Genomic DNA, 19014 nt, shown 5'->3' on the forward strand with positions numbered 1-19014 from the left:
CCCTGCGACTCGCTTGATGTCGTCAGTCCACCTGGTGGGGGCAACACTGCGTGCGGGGTCGCCATTCCAGCACTTTGGGACCCCAACGTCCATCGGTTTTTCGAACTATGTGCCCCGCCCATTGCCACTTCAGCTTCGCAACCCGTTGAGCTATGTCGGTGACTTTGGTACTTCTGCGGATCTCCTCGTGTCTGATTCGATCACGCAGAGATACTCCTAACATAGCTTATTCCATCGCCCGCTGTGTGACTCTGAGCCTTTTTATGAAGCCCATAGTTAGCGACCAAGTCTCCAAGTCAGCACCCTGTATAATACATTAAACTTACTAAATAAACAGCCCACGAAAGATAACACCAAAAAAGCTCCAGAGAGCCAGTCCAGAGAGTTCGTGAACAGACACGTGTCGTCGTATATGACACATTCAACCGATGTCACTGCCAACATTAGGAAACCGAGCAAAACGTTCAGTAATGTCACCCAGACGAAAGCATTCACGAGGCCTTCTGATTTCTGAAATTACAAAATTACGTCATCATCATTAACAACCCATATTCGGCTCACTGTTGAGCACGAGTCTTCTCTCAGAATGAGAGGGGTTAGGTTAGGTCTACCACGTAGAAAACTAAGAAAACCCTCCGGTGTGCAGGTTTCCCCACGATGATTTTCCTTCATCATTTGAGACGTGATATTTAATTTTTTTAAATGCACCTAACTGAAAAGAGGTGCATAGGGTTGTATTCGAACCTTCGTCCTCCGAATCGAAGGCAGAGGTCATATCCACTGGGCTGTCACGGCTCTCATAATCACAGTTACGGATTATGAAAGAATTGGTACGTATCAAGTATACGTATTGGTATGTGTATAAGTATTGGAGAGCCGTGATAGCCCAGTGGATATAACCTCTGCCTCCGATTCCGGAGGGTGTGGGTTCGAATCTGGTCCGGGGCATGCACCTCCAACTTTTCAATTGTGTGCATTTTAAGAAATTAAAATATCACGTGTCTCAAATGGTGAAGGAAAAACATCTAATTCTCTGCGTGTGTGAAGTCAGCCAATCCACATTGGGCCAGCGTGGTGGACTATTGGTCCACTGATCCCTCTTATTCTGAGAGGAGACTCTAGCTCAGCAGTGAGCCGAATATGGGTTGATAATGATGATGATAATATTGATGATAATAATATTGATGATGATGATTGGTACGTATTGGGGTTCAAGTATTTGGAAAATCTACGCTTCCGTTCGTAGGTTAATCATTGTTGACAATTTCTTGGAATTGACTTTTCGCGAACATTCCTCCATTTTATTTACGTTTATATGTATAAAAAAATTAAATTATACTTACAAATAATGTCCCAAAAAATAACATAAGGCCAGTGCACATAAAGCACATTGAAAATACGCTAAATAAAGTTTTCACCAATATGTTTGAATTACGAACAATATCTTTCTTTTCTGTACCTGAAAACGAGACGTTATGAAGCCGGATTTAACACGAGAATCATTGGGATCGATGCCGTAGTTGATGATTGCCTTGGTTGTTATAAGTGTTTGGAGGAGAAAAGGAATTGATCATATTTTAAATAAAAGAGAAATTACGCATATTCTTAATCTATACTAATTTAAAGTTTATGTTTGAGAGGTTGTAGAGGGTAATCTCTGGATACAGGATAAAACTACTTCGACTCCCTCGACGACTGTTACGCGTGAAATTCTGTTTTTCACATATTCCGCGGAAACTATGTATTTTTTTCGGGATAAAAAGTTGCTCCATAACTTTCTCTATCTTCCAGTGAAAGTCCCATTAAAATTGGTTCAGTCATTCCAGAGATTACCGTGATGCAACAACTTTATTATGTTTTTATGTCGTGTAAATAGCTATATACACTTGAAAAAACATAGTTCTATTGAAATCGCAAACAGACATTTAAATTTTGTTTATATGATGTATTGATATTATTATGAGCTTTAAAATGTCATTTATCACTACTGTATAAAGCCGTGGGACAAAACCACCCATTCTCCTTTTAAGGTCCATTTATATCTACAGACATTTAGCGTGCCAGACACGTGCCATGGCAGACAAAATAACATTTTTCTCTAAAGTGTTTACTAACGTATTTATATATCTATCGTAACGCGGTCGCGCAGACGTTGACATACACGGGTCGCGCCCGGCCTGTATTCACGGAAAGAATATTTTGTCTGTGCGGTTCATGTATGTAGAGTCCTTTTCATGAAACCTGAACTAAAATTGGCAGCGCCTTGCACAAATGACAATAAGCGCCATTAAGACATTAGCGCCGAGTCAGGGTCATGAAAAGGACTTTAAGTGTCTCAAGCTGGACAGTGTGAATAGACGGTGTCTGTGGGTGTCTGTCACGCTACTTGTCTGTAAACGGACCTTAAAATGTGGGGATAGTTTGCACTTTATTTACAAGAGTTGCAGTACAACTAAATTCAACAAAAATACTTACTTCTGGTGAGATTTTTATATATTTCTGCTAATTTGTACAAATCTTCATATTGTGTGCTCCTGTCATTGACTATAGCTATCAAACCGAAGACGCCGGTCATCTAAAAATATTACTTAATATTATGTACACAGCTGTAAAAAAATTCTATGATTATGATATGACATAACTTGCAATGGCCAACGATATTTTAACTATAGATATGTTACGGGCCTACAAAATCACCGCAAAAAGTGATCCGACTTTAGCAACGACACTAAGCACAACACATATGCACAATTTTGTGTTTTATTCTATTACTAGCTGACACCACGCGGTTTCATATATATATAGGAGATAACATAGGAGTACAGGGATAATATATAGCCTTCCTCGATAAATGGGCTATCTTACACCAAAAGAATTTTTCAAATCGGACCTGTAGTTCCTGAGATTAGCGCGTTCAATCAATCAAACAAACAAACAAACTCTTCAGCTTTATATATTAATAATAATAATAATATCAATCCATATTCGGCTCACTGCTGAGCTCGAGTCTCCTCTCAGATTGAGAGGTATTAGGCCAATAGTCCACCACGGACCAGGCCCAATGGGCTATCACGCCCACTGGGCTATCACGCCTCTTATGTATTACCGTAAACATATAGTTTTTACACTTCCAGTACACACAATACAGGAAGTGTAAAAACTATATGTATACATTGAATATACAATTGAGAGGGGCTAGACCAACACGTTAGCGGATTGGCAGACTTCTCACACGTAAAGAATTAGGAAAATTCTCAAGTGTGCAGGTTTCCTTACGAAGTTTTTCCTTCACCGTATGAGACACGTGATATTTAATTGCTTGAAATGCACATAACTAAAAAGTTGGAGGAGTATACCCTGATTGTATTTGAACCTACACCCTTCATACAAGGCAGAGGACATAGCCACTAGGCTATCACTGTTCTTATTTATTTATTTGGTCCACCAGTGACTGTGGCAGCATTTACACAATTACAATCTAAAAAACACAAACACAAGGCTCTGCACAATCAAATGAAGGTAGACACGGCATGCACATTTCCGTAATAAAGTCTTATATAGTCTCTTCAGATAATTTGCATGAATAAAACTTACAACTGCATATACTGATATATATAGCATGCCCATGCGAACTGATATACAGAAACAACATGAGGACACTCCGGGAAATATTTCAATCATATTTATTTATTATCCAACATCAGTTTCTCTTTTAATTATTAAATTCTCAAAATCATTAAAATATAAAAATAAATAAACAACCAAAACTGACACACAAAAAAAAGACATATCAGAAAGATGTCAAAAACGTTTAGAAATAAAAAAAAATCGGTTGTCTGTAAAGTCGTTTATCTAAAATACTGTTTTATTAAAATAATCTTTAAAGACCAGCACATACTTTATTTCTTGTAAAAAAAAGTTGGCAACCCTAGAGCGAGGGAACGACGCATGACGTCATCTTTTTTCGTGTTTTGAGTTAGTAAGACGTTGTCACGTCAAAAGGTATGTCCTTTTATCTAGGGTATCTATGCTTTTATCTATCAATATCTCATACACACGGCTAAGGTTTGGAATACCCTTCCCAAGTCTGTGTTTCCTGAATCTTATAACTTGGGTATCTTCAAAACAAGAGTGAATAGGCACCTTCTAGGCAAGCGTGTTCCATCTTAGACTGTATTTACACTTACCATCAGGTTAGATCATGGTCAAACGCGAGCCCTTCGCGAGCCTATTTCCATTCAAAAAATAAATATAGTGTCTGACAAATTCATCAATTAGGTCATCCAATGGATCTAAGATCTGGCCCTTATATGTATAAGAATATGCTTTGCCATCCAGAGGGGTGTACGAGTAAGAGCGGGGGCACATGACGCGTTGCGGCGGCGGTGCGGCGCTGGTGCGTTTCCGCTGCGTCGTCTTACATAAAAATATCTGTGGCATGTCACACGATGCGCTACGGCGCCGCACCGGACTTGCAACTACCGAGACGAAGCAGGGAAGGGTGAATGCGTTGCGACCTCGGAGCGGCACCGCTCAGTTGTCTATGCTTCGCAACATTACTTTATTAACAGACTGTCTATCGCTGCTGAGGCGCCGCTGCAACATAACAACGTTGCGGCGCCGCACCACTGATAAGGTTAAACATTTGCGATGCGGCGCCGCAACGCATCGTGTGTCCCTGGTCTAATAAATTAAAATTCAATATTTTTTTGATTTTATTCTTACTACCTACTTATAACGTTACCTATTTATAACTATTGTTAGTGTATTCGAATCATATTGAAATTTTAACACTGTCCAGAATTAATAGTAAACGAATAGAAGTAGTAGTGAGAAAAAATTGTGACATCCGGTGCGTTTCTAATACGTACTTGAATTGATAGCCCATTGGAGACGCGATATTTAGAAAACATACGTGACTTTAATTCAATTTTAAGTGTTGCTTGTATAAATGTAATAATATATTAAATATTTTTTTTGGATTCGGACCTCGGTTTAGTTGGCCGTTCTGAAATGGTAAATCTGCGTAATTCTACCGGTAGTGTCACGGAAGAAAAAACTGCCCTAGAGTACCGTAGGTAGGTTTAAATTAATAGGCGCTTTTATATCATCCGTCGCATACTCTCAAAAAAGAGAACTACGTATGCATTGACCCTGTAAAAAATCGAGACAAGGCGAGTTGATATGCGATGTTTACCGCGTGACCATTCTTAATGAACTATGTATGTAAGAAAATCTTGGAATCTTAATTTGACCCTCTTCCCGGTCTTCGATTAGGATGAAATTTTGCACACGCGTTGAGTTCTGATGACAATATATGACTTGCTAATAACGTCATTACAAATCCAATATGACGGCCTCCCCTAGATGACGGACTGGCTGTTTGAAATGCTCCCCCATGATATGGGTATCAAACGTGTTTTTTATTTTTTAAACTATTCACATTATTGATTTTTGCAGACCTTGAACTTTTCTTATTAATTTATCTAAATCTAAGATGAATCTAAGACATAGCCTGTTTAGCTTGTTTGTAGGATTAATTCCAAGCCAAATACACTGAGCTCGCGAATAACCCATCCGATGTGTGACGAGTATGAAATTCAAAAGCAAAGTATGTTACCGTATGTTTTCATCAGTTGTTTCCAAAGTGTACCTAAAGGAGGAGTAAAAATACAAAGCAGACAGTAAATATTTTATTTGCTACATCAAATAAAAGTAAACAGTCAATAGAAACACTTTAGGGACTAAAATAAATTCAACGACAAAGGTTAAAGCTTTGTCAGAGCATTGAATTTGAACCTGATATTAACACCAGTGTTTGACGGAGGCTGTTTGAGACGATCAAAAAGTAGACAGTTACTGTGAAAAGAAAAAAACCATGGTTAAGTTAGAAACAAATTTCTGTCATCATCATCATCATCATCATGTCAGCCGATGGACGTCCATTGCAGGATATAGGCCTTTTGTAGGGACTTCCAAACATAGGGGTGTAAGGGGGAAGCACTAGTACCATTTAGTCACCCCCAACTGCCAACCTCACCTGCTCGTGGTGCACCCTGCAGATAGACCGACGAGGCTCTGGCGACCGACAAATGGCATTCACAATGGCTAGATTTTTAAATGGCACAGGCTGGTGTCGGGCAGTAGCGACACCGGTGCGAGAAATTTGGCCCTGCGCTGACCAACCCGCATGCGCAGCGTGGTCAGTATCGGGCAAATCTTTATAGATGGATCAACAAAATTAAGTTATGTCATAATTTAATTTAATGATAGTAATTATAGTCGAAAACTAAAATTAAAGTTACGATAAGTAATTGATAAGCTGGACCTTATAATGAAGGAAACGGAATGCTTAACGTGATCTTCGAGGAGAAGTCTCGATCATTATCATTGACATCTTAAATGGTCATCCTCATCAAAGAATTTAACGTTATCACCTTAGGCTGCCTATCCAGCAGAGCGGTGCGAGTGAGAGTAGTGGAGAAACGAACTAATACGGAGCGGAGTCCCGTACTGTGTGTGTCCACCGGAAAGGAGTGAGGCTGCGGAGCGGAAGTAAGAAAGTAATGCGGAGCCAAATTGCGGATTTGATTCCCCACTTCGTTTCTCCGCTCCACTTAAGGTAGCTCGCAAGTCCCTGTCCACTTAAGAGGAGCGGACATTTTGTGCAATCCTATTGTTTACTATTTCTCCGTTTCTCGGCTCCGCTTCCGTTGACTGAAGCAGCTGGCAGCTTTAAGCCCGACAAACCGTATTGAAGCGGTGTGGTGAGTGTAAACTATATCCCCTCCACTTTATAGAGGAAGGCCTCCACCTGTAGTGAGCCGTTAAAATAGGCTAATAATCATAATACTAAAGCAAAAATTACCCTACTCCTATGCTTTAGCGGATGCACTTTAAGACGCGCTACGAAACTCTACGGCGTAGCGTTCTAGCGTAGCGCTACGCCTTCGTTTATTCAATTAATCACGGCAATGTTATTACAAAATCACTTTGCGGGATGTGAAGGGAAAATGCAGTTTGCTTGCAAATTGTGCGCTGTGTACGGGAGTTTTCATGATTTATTTAGTGACTATATTTTGTTTAGTTTAATTAGTTTAAATTTATAACTTATTCTTCATCATCGTTATTAGTATATGGTTGCTATTTATTCATACTAATTAGAAAACAAATAATTGAAGATACAACATTATTTAATAGCTTTGCTGTAAGCCACTAATGTAGTATCTTGCCATGACCGTAGTCTTGCATTAAACCATAACTAAGCCAATTTGGAAAATTACTCCTGGATATTGTTTTCTTTTATTGGCATCTCGTATAGCCTTAAGGTCCATAAAAACATACATATCCATAAAAATATTTTTATTTATATTTCTAGCAAACATGTCAACCCCATTTTACCTTTGCCAGTCAGTAACTCCCTCAAAGATTTACGAGATAGCGTTTGTCATATCACAAGTGTAAAAAGTATTCTTAAATAAATAAAAATGGAAATTCCGTATCAACCCGTATTTATGTATGTACTATGTACTTAAATCTCATAAAAACTAGTTGTACGATTTGTTGCTTATAATTTATAATTTGAAAAGCGGCTCGTCCTAAAATATGTAGGATAAAATACATTGAAATTAAATTAAGCCGGCAAGTAGATTTTTATCCAACATAATAAAAATAATATTAAATATTAAAAGTAGTTTCAAGTAAATATATTTCATTTATTTTTTATTGTACAGTATTTCAACCAACCACTTCTCTTTGTGAACTCCTTATGATTAACGATTGCCTGGAAGATATCAATTTAGAGATAAGGTCGCCGTTACACCATTGTTTGTATTTTCACTTTATTTGTTTTGTAAAATTTTGTTTTTGATGTAATAAAGTGTTTTTATTATTATTAACGGCCAGTTTCTTCATCAGAAGTAACAGTCAAAGTAACGTCATAAATCAAAAGTGACGGTCTTATTCACTGAAAAATAAAGTCTTCTTAACTACTTACTACTTTTACTGTTACTTTAGCTTTACATGAAGAAACTGGCTTTAAGTAGCATAGAATACATACACCCAAATTATGTAATATTATTTGTACCAGATAAACAAACCTAAACCTATCCATGAAATAAGATTACATGCATTTCTACGTCATAAAGGCAATCAGATTTCCCTTGAATCGATATGATTCTGTTCAAAGTACGTTATCCATTCAATTAGTCCAATAGTCTATCGTATCAAAGACTATTCAGAGAAAGGAATATCGATAACCAAATCACGGCAAAGACGTCAAAAGCAGCTGTGAGACCGTGCATGCTCTTTGCAACCATTATAGTCGAAGAGAGTGGTGAAAGAATAGCTGGCTCACTGTGGATTTACAAGACGGAGGTCCTAGGTTCAATACCCGGCTGGGCCGATTCAGGTTTTCTTAATTGGTCCAGGTCTGTTTGTTGGAAGACTTTAGCTGTGGCTAGTTACCATCCTACCGGTAAAGACGTACCGCCAAGCGATTTAGCGTTCCAGTACGATGTCGTGAAGAAAAAAAAAATCAACTTTAAATCATTATAATATCCTTCGACAAATTCACACTTCTGTCGTGCTTGATACTTGAATACTTTTGCCAGAGAACAAAATTATTTTTTTAGTAGTTTGCACAGAAATAAAATATAAAAATATCAAATGCCATAAAAACCGCAAAATCATTTTGTAATTTACAATATCAGATTTTTATTTTAAAGGTATCAGCGGGCGATGGAGCGTCGCGATGCTGAGGTGGCCATGGGCAGGGCACATAGTTCAAAGAGCCGATGGACGTTGGGGTCCCAAGGTGTTGGAATGGTGACCTCGCATCAGAAAACGCAGTGTCGGTGGACCCGCCACTAGGTGGACTGAGGTCATCAAGCGGTTTGCAGAGAGCCGATGGATGCTGATGGAGTGGACTGAGGTCATCAAGCGGGTTGCAGAGAGCCGATGGATGCTGATGGATGCCCTTTGTCCAGCAGTCCATCGGCTGTTAATGATTATGATGATGATTTTAAAATTTGCGTGAAGTATCTCGAAGTGAGAAATGAGGAGATCCGCAGACGAACTAAAGTCACTGACATAGCTCAGCGAGTCGCGAAGTTGAAGTGACAGTGGGCAGTCCACATAGTTCGAAGAGCCGATGGACGTTGGGGTCCCAAGGTGTTGGAATGGCGACCCCGCACCGGAAAGCGCAGTGTTGGTCGACCCCCCACTAGGTGGACCGAAGACATCAAGCGGGTTGCAGGGAGCCGCTGGATGCTGGCGGCTCGAGACCGTTTTGTTTGGAAGTCCATGCAAGAGGCCTATGTCCAGCAGTGGACGTCTATCGGCTGACAATGATGATGATGATCCCGAAGTAAAAATATCCCACTACCTCTCAGACACTAGTTGATAGTGTCGAAACGTAGATTAAGTTTCGTAGCACTTTAGAGTACATTCACGTAGCTCTCAGGTAGCTACACGCTACGGCGTAGCATCTTGTAGCCGGCAATGTTTCAGTAATATTAAATTAAGAGCGAGAAATTCATGCAAGGAAATAAGGAGATCACTTCGCTATATTGGTAGGGAAAATGCAATTTAAATGGAAATTCATGTAGTTATACCGTGCTCCTCAAATGCGTTAGCTTGTGAAATAATCATGATATCAAATTACGTATCACTAAATAGTATATAACAAAGTCGCTTTGTCTGTCCCGATATCCCTGTCCCTGTATATGTATGCTTAAATCTTTAAAACTACGCAACGGATTTTGATGCCGTCTTTTTTAATAGATAGCTTAATTGAAGAGGAAAGCTTATAAGTATAACTAGCGACCCGCTTAGGCTTGGCACGGGTAGGTATTACACTAATTGAACAGTATCCTCTAGTCCTTGGGCCGAAAAACAAAATATTTACTAGTGAAATCCGTGGCCTTCGTGACGCAGTGGTATGCGCATTGGATTTACAAGACGGGGGTCCTGGGTTCGATCCCCGGCTGGGCTGATTGAGGTTTTCTTGATTGGTCCAGATCTGGCTGGTGAGAGGCTTCAGCTGTGATAATTACAACCCTACCGGCAACAACGTCCTGCCAATCGATTTAGCTTTCCGGTACGATGACGAGAAAAAACGGAAAGTGGTGTGGATTGTCATTCTCCTCCTAACAAGTTAGCCCGCTTCCATCTTAGATTGCGTCATCACTTACCACCATTGCATAGATTGCAGTCAAGGGCTAACTTGTAGACAATAAAAAAAACAATATCGGTTATAAATCTATAACGAACTTAAAAAGTCTTAAATTAAACTTACGTAAAACTTCAAACACCATCAAAAAGCACAGCACTACACCAGCCAAAATGCAATTGGAGTGCACAAAGAAACAGAACAAGGCAAGCACGAAGAACAGGATAAAAATTATACAGCTGTATATAAATGCAATCCATTGATATACCAATATTAGAATTGGCATGTTCTGAAAAACATGAAAATATATATTAAAATTATAAACAGATAAAGTTTGTGGTATTGTAATCTTTGGATTTGGAAGTTATTTGTGAGTGTCATAGGCTATATTTTATTCCCGTAATTTTACGGGAACTATGCGATTGTAACCGCGGGGCAGTGGATAGTATTTAATACACGTAAGAGTATTCTAACTAAATGCCACGTAAGTCTTATGGTTGAGTTATTCGATAGATAATTTTTAACGACGAACAACGCAATAATATATATTAGTTTATTTTATGATATTTATAATTATTATATAATTTGTGTATTATGGTTTATGTATTAGTGTGTAGTTATTTGTATGTATGTATAATGTACATTATTATTACGTACACGCCACCTACAGTTATCTTAATAAGTTCCTAAGCCTAAGGTTGCCTGGAAGAGATCGCTACTAAGCGATAAGGCCGCCTTTTGTATTCTACTTTTTCTTATGTTTCTGTTTTGCTTGTTTTCTTTTATTTATTGTAGTGTACAAATAAAGAGTATTAAAAAAAAACGCAATTTTTTTTTATTCTTTACAAGTTAGCCCTTGCAATCTCACTTGATGGTAAGTGATGATGCACTCTAAGATGGAAGCGGGCTAACTTGTTAAAAAAGGGAGATAATTAAAATTAAAATTACGTACGAATGACTCCAATCAATCACAGAACACGCTGACTATGCGCAACGTAGTATAAGAGAAAGCGGTTCAAATTCAGAAGCCTTTTGTGGCGCTCACACTTTTTTGTGTAGTAAGAGAATATATGGCAATGTATATAAAAAATACGTACACATATGGCTCCAATTAAAAGAAACACGCTGGCTACACACAACATGATGGACACTACACCAATTGTGATCTGTATCGACACTTCAGTGGCCGCGCTGTAGTATGAGAGCAAGGGATCCAAGTTCCAGAAGCCTTTTGCGGCGGCCACATTTGGTGCGAACAATAATCCTCCAATCTGTAAAGAATTATTTAATATATATTTTAGCTAGCGGACACTTGTGGCCTCAATCGCGTGAATTTCTGCAGGAAAAGGACTATAGGCTACTTTTTATTCTTGTGACCTTGGTAGTAGGTTTAAAGAATCCCTTTAAAATGCATAAGCCCTGCCTGACAGAGAATATATCGGGCAGGGAAGGTGAGCCATACTAAACAATTTGTGAATAATAATTACAACATAAAACATTATCAATAATTACAGCATAAAACATTATAGCACAAAATCACTAACGTGACTAGCAGCATGACGGTGTCCACGCTGCCTAACAAACAACTGAGCTCAAAGCTGAGTATCAAATACCCTCTTATTTTTACCAACACTGATACCTCTTCTTCACAACAACATAAATAATGAATAAATACATCCCGTAATCGAGGAACTTTGAACAAACGCCCATTATTATATCTATTACTTCCTCTTTGTTAAATGATCAGTCGACTACTATGTCTATGTTTATAAGGCAACATCTATTGGGAATTGCGAATAGTATATCAATCAATGCTAATCGATAGTTCCCAATAGAGCAATGCACTGCTATTTACAAGGACTGACGGGTCGTACTTATAGGAAGACAATTTGAGATCTATAAGACTATGCTGAAGGAGATCATATTATTGCTACAGTATTATCGTTATTAACTGCCTCGTTGGTTTAATGGTTAGCCTATGGCTTTAGATTACTTCATCTGTAACGCGTTTTACCAGTTTACCCTTCCATAAGAAGCTATCACTTCAAAAATGTTTTTTTTCCGGATACGTTCTCTAAATGTGTCGCGAATACAGAAACCGTGAATATGAAATGGTATTTTATATGGGATTATAAGGGATACGTTCATGGGTGACAAAATAAATAACAAATGTATAAAGAAAAAACAATAAATTGAAGTTATTGAATAACTATTATCTTCGGTCTTAGACAATGGTTTGAAGAATTTTGAAATTTTTTCTTGCTTGACATTTTTTAAAAGCTTCTATTATTGAATGAAAGTCTGTCAGGTCTAACAATTCCCACTAAGAATGTTACCAATAAGCCCTTAGTGGCAGAGAATGACCTTGAGTGGAGTCACGCACTTGTGATCGATGTGTGTAGGGTTAAAGGATCCTTTGACTGCTAACAAACACTCCCCTTTTCCACTCAAGTCACTCTCCCCGTCTATTCCAAGTAACCCATAAAGAATTACACAACAAGAGATGAGGACGGCTCGAACGCCACGAGCACACTGAAGCCGTCCGTACCGCAAGTCGTTGCAACGCGGCGATAACAAAAGGAAGCGTGAATAAGGAGCTTTTACTGTATAGAGAAAAATACTTACGAAAGAGAATATCGATATCATAACAGTTCCAGCTCGCAAGAAACAACAAAAGCAACAACTGATTACAGTTGGCAATCTATTCATGTCCAGTAACATGTTGAATATTTTTTAAATAACTTTCCAAATAAACACAAAAAAATTTCACATTCATAGCATTCTGTTGCACTTCTCATAAATTTACCAATAAATATTTTACAGTAATATGAAATTAAAGTACACAAAAATTTAATCTATGATATTATAATTTTTTGACAGTTTTCAGGTGATATGTCTTTATTCTTCTTTGTCTATTCCTTGTCAGCGTCCAAATATAAAGTTATAGCTTTTTGCTGTAAGTAAAGTAAAGGTCGTAGCTCATTAGAGCCACCCGGGACCCGATCTGCCCGCACCGCCTCGCCTCGAGTGGTTGGTATTCTTCGTATGGATTTGTATGGGTATACGCTCACTATATCCGTATTATTATCGGATCGCTTCGCTCGCAAGGTGTCCACGCACGGACTGCGTGTGGACCACTCGATGATAGCTCACTGTTGGCATGCTTGCCTCACGTGAAATACTACTCGGAAATTCGTAGACCATGCGAGATTCACTGGTGACAACGCGGCATCCATCCGTGGTCCACCTGTCGACTACAAGTGGACGCCTAGCGACGAAGTGGTGTGGGTTGAGTCCGGCTCTAATGAGCTGCGACCTTTATGCAGATTGAAACATGGAGGTTGAAACCAAAAAATATTTTATACTAACCTCCCCTCGGTTTCACCCACGTAGTCCCGTTGTCGTAGAAATATGAGTATAAAATATGACCTATGTTACTTGCTGATAATGTAGCTGTCCATTGGTGAAAGAATTTCTAATATTGGTTTAGTGTTTTAGACGTGACAAACTCACATTCACATTTATAATACTTGTATGGTCCAACACTTACATTACAAGTACAAAATAACTATTAAAAAAACACAAAATATTACAAAAACACATTCTAAAATGAAATATAAGCCGTACAATAAATAAATTAACTTTCCTTATATTTTGAGGCTTCGAAGGCCCTCACAGTATCATATATCTCAACTTTGAATTATGTTTAAGGCCGTGGTATTAGTTATTGTTATTTGGATGCAAATGAAAGACAAGCCTCCCCAGGGCTATTTTAAAACAGACTTACGACAATGTTGTCGCAACTTCTTAAATGTCTTCATCATCAATACTAAGACAGAAGAGTCTTGCTCAACAGTGATCCAAATATGGGCAGTTAGTGATGATAATGATCATTATTAATAGTCTACTGTAAGGGGCCCAGTAAGAGCCGTGATAGCCCAGTGGATGTGACCTCTGCCTCCGATTCCGGAGGGTGTGGGATCGAATCCAGCCCGGGGCATGGAACTCCAAATTTTCAGTTGTGTGCATTTTAAGAAATTAAATATCACGTGTCTCAATCGGTGAAGGAAAACATCGTGAGGAAACCTGCATACCAGAGAATTTCTTAATTCTCTGCGTATGTGAAGTCTGCCAATCCGCATTGGGCCAGCGTGGTGGACGATTAGCCTAACCCCTTATTCAGAGAGGAGACTCGTGCTCAGCAGTGAAACGAATATGGGTTGATAAAGATGAAGAAGGGCGGTTTGGTAGTGGGCCGTTTAATTAGCCTGATAATGATTATATTAAAGCTTGTAATAAAATGTCTGAAGTCTACGCAATTTTCAATTCTTGGTAGGTACATTATATATTTTGAATTGTAAATTGCTTAACACGTAGCTATATAATTTGATCAAAGGCAGGTACGTATCTTGGTACAATCCCAAGGAGCATGTTGTAATTGTGTTTGTTTCATTGTAGATGATGATGATGAAATCTTGGTGAAAAACATAGAAGGTTGTTGAAGAAGAGGTTTAAATATGGGGACGAAAATTTGTATCTTCATCATCATCATCATCATCATCATCATCATCATATCAATGGATGTCCATTGCAGGACATAGGCCTTTTGTAGGGACTTCCAAACATCACGATACTGAGCCACCTGCATCCAGCGAATCCCTGCGACTCGCTTGATGTCGTCAGTCCACCTGGTGGGGAGTCTACAAACAGCCACGTTATTTGTGAGTGTCATAGGCTACATTTTATGACCGTATTCCTATGGAAACGGTATTTACGCGGGTGAAACTGCGGGGTGTGTGCTTGTTATTATAATAGACATACGGGTAGGTACGTGAGGTACATGATATTGATCAATGAAGTAACTTGATAAGGTAGAAAGGAACCGCGGTGTGTCGCGTTCATTTTATGCGGTTGTGGCTTGTAATGTGACAAGCGTGTAGCGTCAGCAAATAAGTACAACTTCTTTTTCTTTACAAATAATAATAATTAACCCCCGACGCAAAAAGAGAGGTGTTATAAGTTTGACATGTCTATCTGTATTTGGCACCATAGCTCCCGAAAGGATGAAGCGATTTCAATTTAGTTTTTTTTTTGTATCAAAGATGGCTTACGGGCGAGTGTTCTTAGACATGTTTGATGAAAATCGGTTGAGCCATTTAAAGGTTGTGGGGGGTGAAATTGGGGAAGAACAACTGAATGTCTACAAATATACTCGGGTGGGGTGTCAAATGAAAGCGCACTGAAAGAGAATATCGATAATAATTTCAGGACATTCGGGGTTTTTTAATTTTTTTTTTATTTTATGTTGATGGAACAAGCATAGTACATGATGCAAAGTGAAAAAATAACTCTTATTAGCGGACGCCCTAAACTCCGCTTGTGTGTATTTCAGTTTTTATAAATCGCTGGGAGCATTGTTTTTTTTCTCTATGTGTTGTTTGTGTAATCTATCTCCATTTTTAATGTCATCTAAATCGTTTTGTTAGTAATTAACGTATATAAACGTGAAGTCGTGCGTATGTGAGTTTGTTTAATTCTCTTTTACATCATAGCAGGTAAACCATCAAACCGATTTTAAAAATTGCTTCACCAATGGAAAGCTACATTATCAATGAGCAAAGTAAGTTATTTTTTCCCCGTAATCACACGGGAACAGAAACTAAGCGGATGAAACCACGAGGACTTCGCTAGTATTGTCAACTAAGTAGATCGTACATATTCTACAATACAAATAAAATCACTTTCAAAATTAAATTTATATAGCCTCAAGACTAAAGTATATAATTTCTGATTTCCCGTGAGATTATACATTTCCTGGCGACATACGTCTAAATGCTATAGAAAGTATTTTTATTATTTCCCTAATTTCACTAAGTGGTTTGAAATACTTTTGACTTCCTCAGGGATAAAATTTTCCGTTTAAGAATATTTTTTTTGTTGACCGTACCAACTTATCCGTGGAAACTTACTATGATTTTCTTAAAGCCAGTGATATGACGCAAACATAATGTGATATGCGGCGTTCGTTATGACATAGAGGGTAGGTAAATTAAATTTCGTTGATAACATTAAGAGCTACTAATATAATACTTTTAGGAAAACTCAGAAATGGATAAAAAAGATAAGAAAAACCAATGTTAGAACAAAGGTTCATGCACATTATGTGTCAGAACAATTTAACTAACAAGTCAAACTGTAACCAAAATACAACGGAGTTCACTGGGCAAGACAGAGAGAGACTCTTCCTGCCTTACCCAGAGTAATCCTATTCCTCTCTCTCTCTACTCGTAACGGAGACAACTAGCGCTATCTAGCGGCATCATAAATAGACCGAATGATTCCAACAATAGTCGAGTGACGTCATATCCTTCTCAGACTACTCTTTCTTAACTAACTACTAACATATGAATAGTATGTTTTTTTTACCACAATCTCACCTGATGGTAAGTTATGATGCAATCTAAGATGGAAGCGGGCTAACTTGTAACGGGTTCGAATCCGGGGCATGCACCTCCAACTTTTCAGTTGTGTGCATTTTAAGAAATTAAATATCACGTGTCTTAAACGGTGAAGGAAAACATCATGAGGAAACCTGCACACCAGAAAATTTCTTAATTCTCTGCGTGTGTGAAGTCTGCCAATCCGCATTGGGCCAGCGTGGTGGACTATTGGCCTAACCCTTTTCATTCTGAGAGGAGACTCGAGCTTAGCAATGAGCTGTATATGGGTTGATAACGATGATAGGATCACTGTTTGATTGTCTATCAAGAATCGTTATCGGAACGCGTGGAGGTATCGAGCTGAATCAAGTTGAAATTAAAATCATAATTTACTTGGATTGCTCTAAATAGTCCCTTGAAGCCAATGATACTTTTACACTATAGATATGTTACGTGCCTACAAAAACACCGCAAAAATTTATCCAAATTTAGCTACTCCACTGTTATGTTTTGTGCAATTTTATAGTCTTTATTTACAATAAGCAAACAACTGTTAGTGTTGTATGCGTATTTAAATTGGATGCAGCCCAGGATCAGTCATTGTACCTTACGGAAATAAAAGATTTTTTTTTCATTTTTTTTTGATTATACAAATCTACGAATTTACTTTAATTCTTTCGAAATAATATTCATTCCCTTCCAAAGAAATGCAACACTAATATCGGTAATAATGACGTTTTCAATGCAGTAGTCGATTTGACGTTTGCCTTCAATTGTCATGTAATAGTTGCTTTAAGGGCGCCATCTTGTTGAAACTCAAAAACTTGGGTTTTAATTTTATTTATTTCTTTTTATTTAGTTAGATTTATTCACTTATTTAGATTTTAATAAAATCTTTGTATTCTTTAAATTTTAATGATACGGGGTACAAGAGTGGACCACGCCAGCCGTCGCTGATTGAATGGCGCTAATGTCACGAATGATAGACCATCTCCTTTGAGAATAGAAAATAATGAATAAACCTCCGTGGCGCAGTGGTATGCGCGGTGGATTTACAAAACGGAGGTCCTGGGTTCGATCCCTGGCTGGGCAGATTGAGATTTTCTTAATTGGTCCAGGTCTATCTGGTGGGAGGCTTCGGCCGTGGCTAGTTACCACCCGGCAATACATACCGCCAAGCGATTTAGCGTTACGGTATTAATCCGTGTAGAAACCGAAAGGGGTGTGGATTTTCATCCTCCTCCTAACAAGTTAGCCCGCTTCCATCTAAGACTACATCATCACTTACCATCAGGTGAGATTGTAGTTAAGGGCTAACTTGTAAAGAATAATAATAAAAAAAAACCATCTCCTTTGACAGAACCCTCAATAAATAATAGGGCAAGTCCGATTTTTTCGATTAATATCTACTCTCGAATATTTTTAAATTCATTTTTTGTTGACGCTACATCTAATTACGCGCTCCAAAGCGCCTGTGTAATGAATTTAAGGCAGAATGTTTGTACGTTGCGGCTTTTATATTACGACTTTATCTGCTTGCGGTAATTTTTTTTAATTTGCTGGTTAAGTTGTACCTTGTACCTTCTCATGTGAGCCTAGTTTGAGAGTCTGGCATATCAAAAAGCCGCGAAATCGAAAATATCTGTCTTTTGTTATGCGATGAGACGAAAGAGAGAGCGATATTACAAAGAGAAGAAGAAGAAGAGAGAGAGTATGAAAAGTATACATTCGAGAAACCATTCAGTCTCCATTTTTTTTATAAACAGAGTAACCAGAGTGAGTTTTTACAAACTGCGTGCTGGAGCCGCTAAAAGTTGAAACCCATAAAAAAAAAAAACAAAAGTCACGCGTCTTCTTGACGGATTAGGTACATTAAAATGTCGTTGGCATAGACAAACTTTTTTCATAATTTGTATTTCAAAATTTAACACTAACAACAATTACGTAAATTAATATAATACTCAGTACTAAATAACCAATAAAAAATACTCCATCTTATTTTTATAATTTTTGAGAACAGTTTTTAAAACATTCAAATCAAAACACGCCATTTTTCTTTAATAATTTTCGTACCAACTGGAGAATGTATTCTTTTTATTTCAAATGCTCCGTTTGATTTGATATAGTGACGTCATGAAACAGTTGAAATATAGACCACCATGGCCGACAGACATTTTGGCTCGTATTATCAAAAATATATTTAAAAACCAAAATCTCAATAAAATATGATTTTTTTATCTAGTAGAACGATAATGATAATATAATTTAAGACCATATAAAAAAGTGTTCAGTAGCCTATTCCTCTTTCTTTGACGTCAGATTAAAACTAAAAAGCATAACATACGAGTATCCCCAGAAACTTTTATTACATAACAAGATAAATTTGTAAGACATAAATAAGAC

The 19014-nt window shown here is 38.0% G+C and overlaps 1 protein-coding gene across 1 annotated transcript; it reads right to left on the reverse strand.

Annotated features, from left to right (window-relative positions):
• Positions 1-5779: 5779 nt before the first annotated feature.
• LOC112058125 (uncharacterized) lies at positions 5780-12892 on the reverse strand. The gene is made up of 4 exons (XM_024098816.2): positions 12797-12892; positions 11269-11442; positions 10298-10460; positions 5780-5859 (listed from the first exon to the last, which is right to left on the reverse strand). The coding sequence occupies exons 1-4, from the start codon at positions 12890-12892 to the stop codon at positions 5780-5782; spliced, it is 513 nt and encodes a 170-aa protein (XP_023954584.2).
• Between the last annotated feature and the right edge of the window lie 6122 nt (positions 12893-19014).

Source organism: Bicyclus anynana, chromosome 24 (assembly GCF_947172395.1).
Source record: "Bicyclus anynana chromosome 24, ilBicAnyn1.1, whole genome shotgun sequence".
Taxonomy (NCBI): domain Eukaryota; kingdom Metazoa; phylum Arthropoda; class Insecta; order Lepidoptera; family Nymphalidae; genus Bicyclus; species Bicyclus anynana.

What these genes read in the sequence shown, in the direction of transcription:
- LOC112058125 (XM_024098816.2), bottom strand. Translation starts at nt 12,892, where the DNA reads ATGTTACTGGACATGAATAGATTGCCAACTGTAATCAGTTGTTGCTTT. An exon ending in TGATATCGATATTCTCTTTC is followed by an intron (nt 11,443 to 12,796) that starts GTAAGTATTTTT and finishes AATTCTTTACAG; the next exon opens with ATTGGAGGATTATTGTTCGC. An exon ending in TTTTAATTGGAGCCATATGT is followed by an intron (nt 10,461 to 11,268) that starts GTACGTATTTTT and finishes CATGTTTTTCAG; the next exon opens with AACATGCCAATTCTAATATT.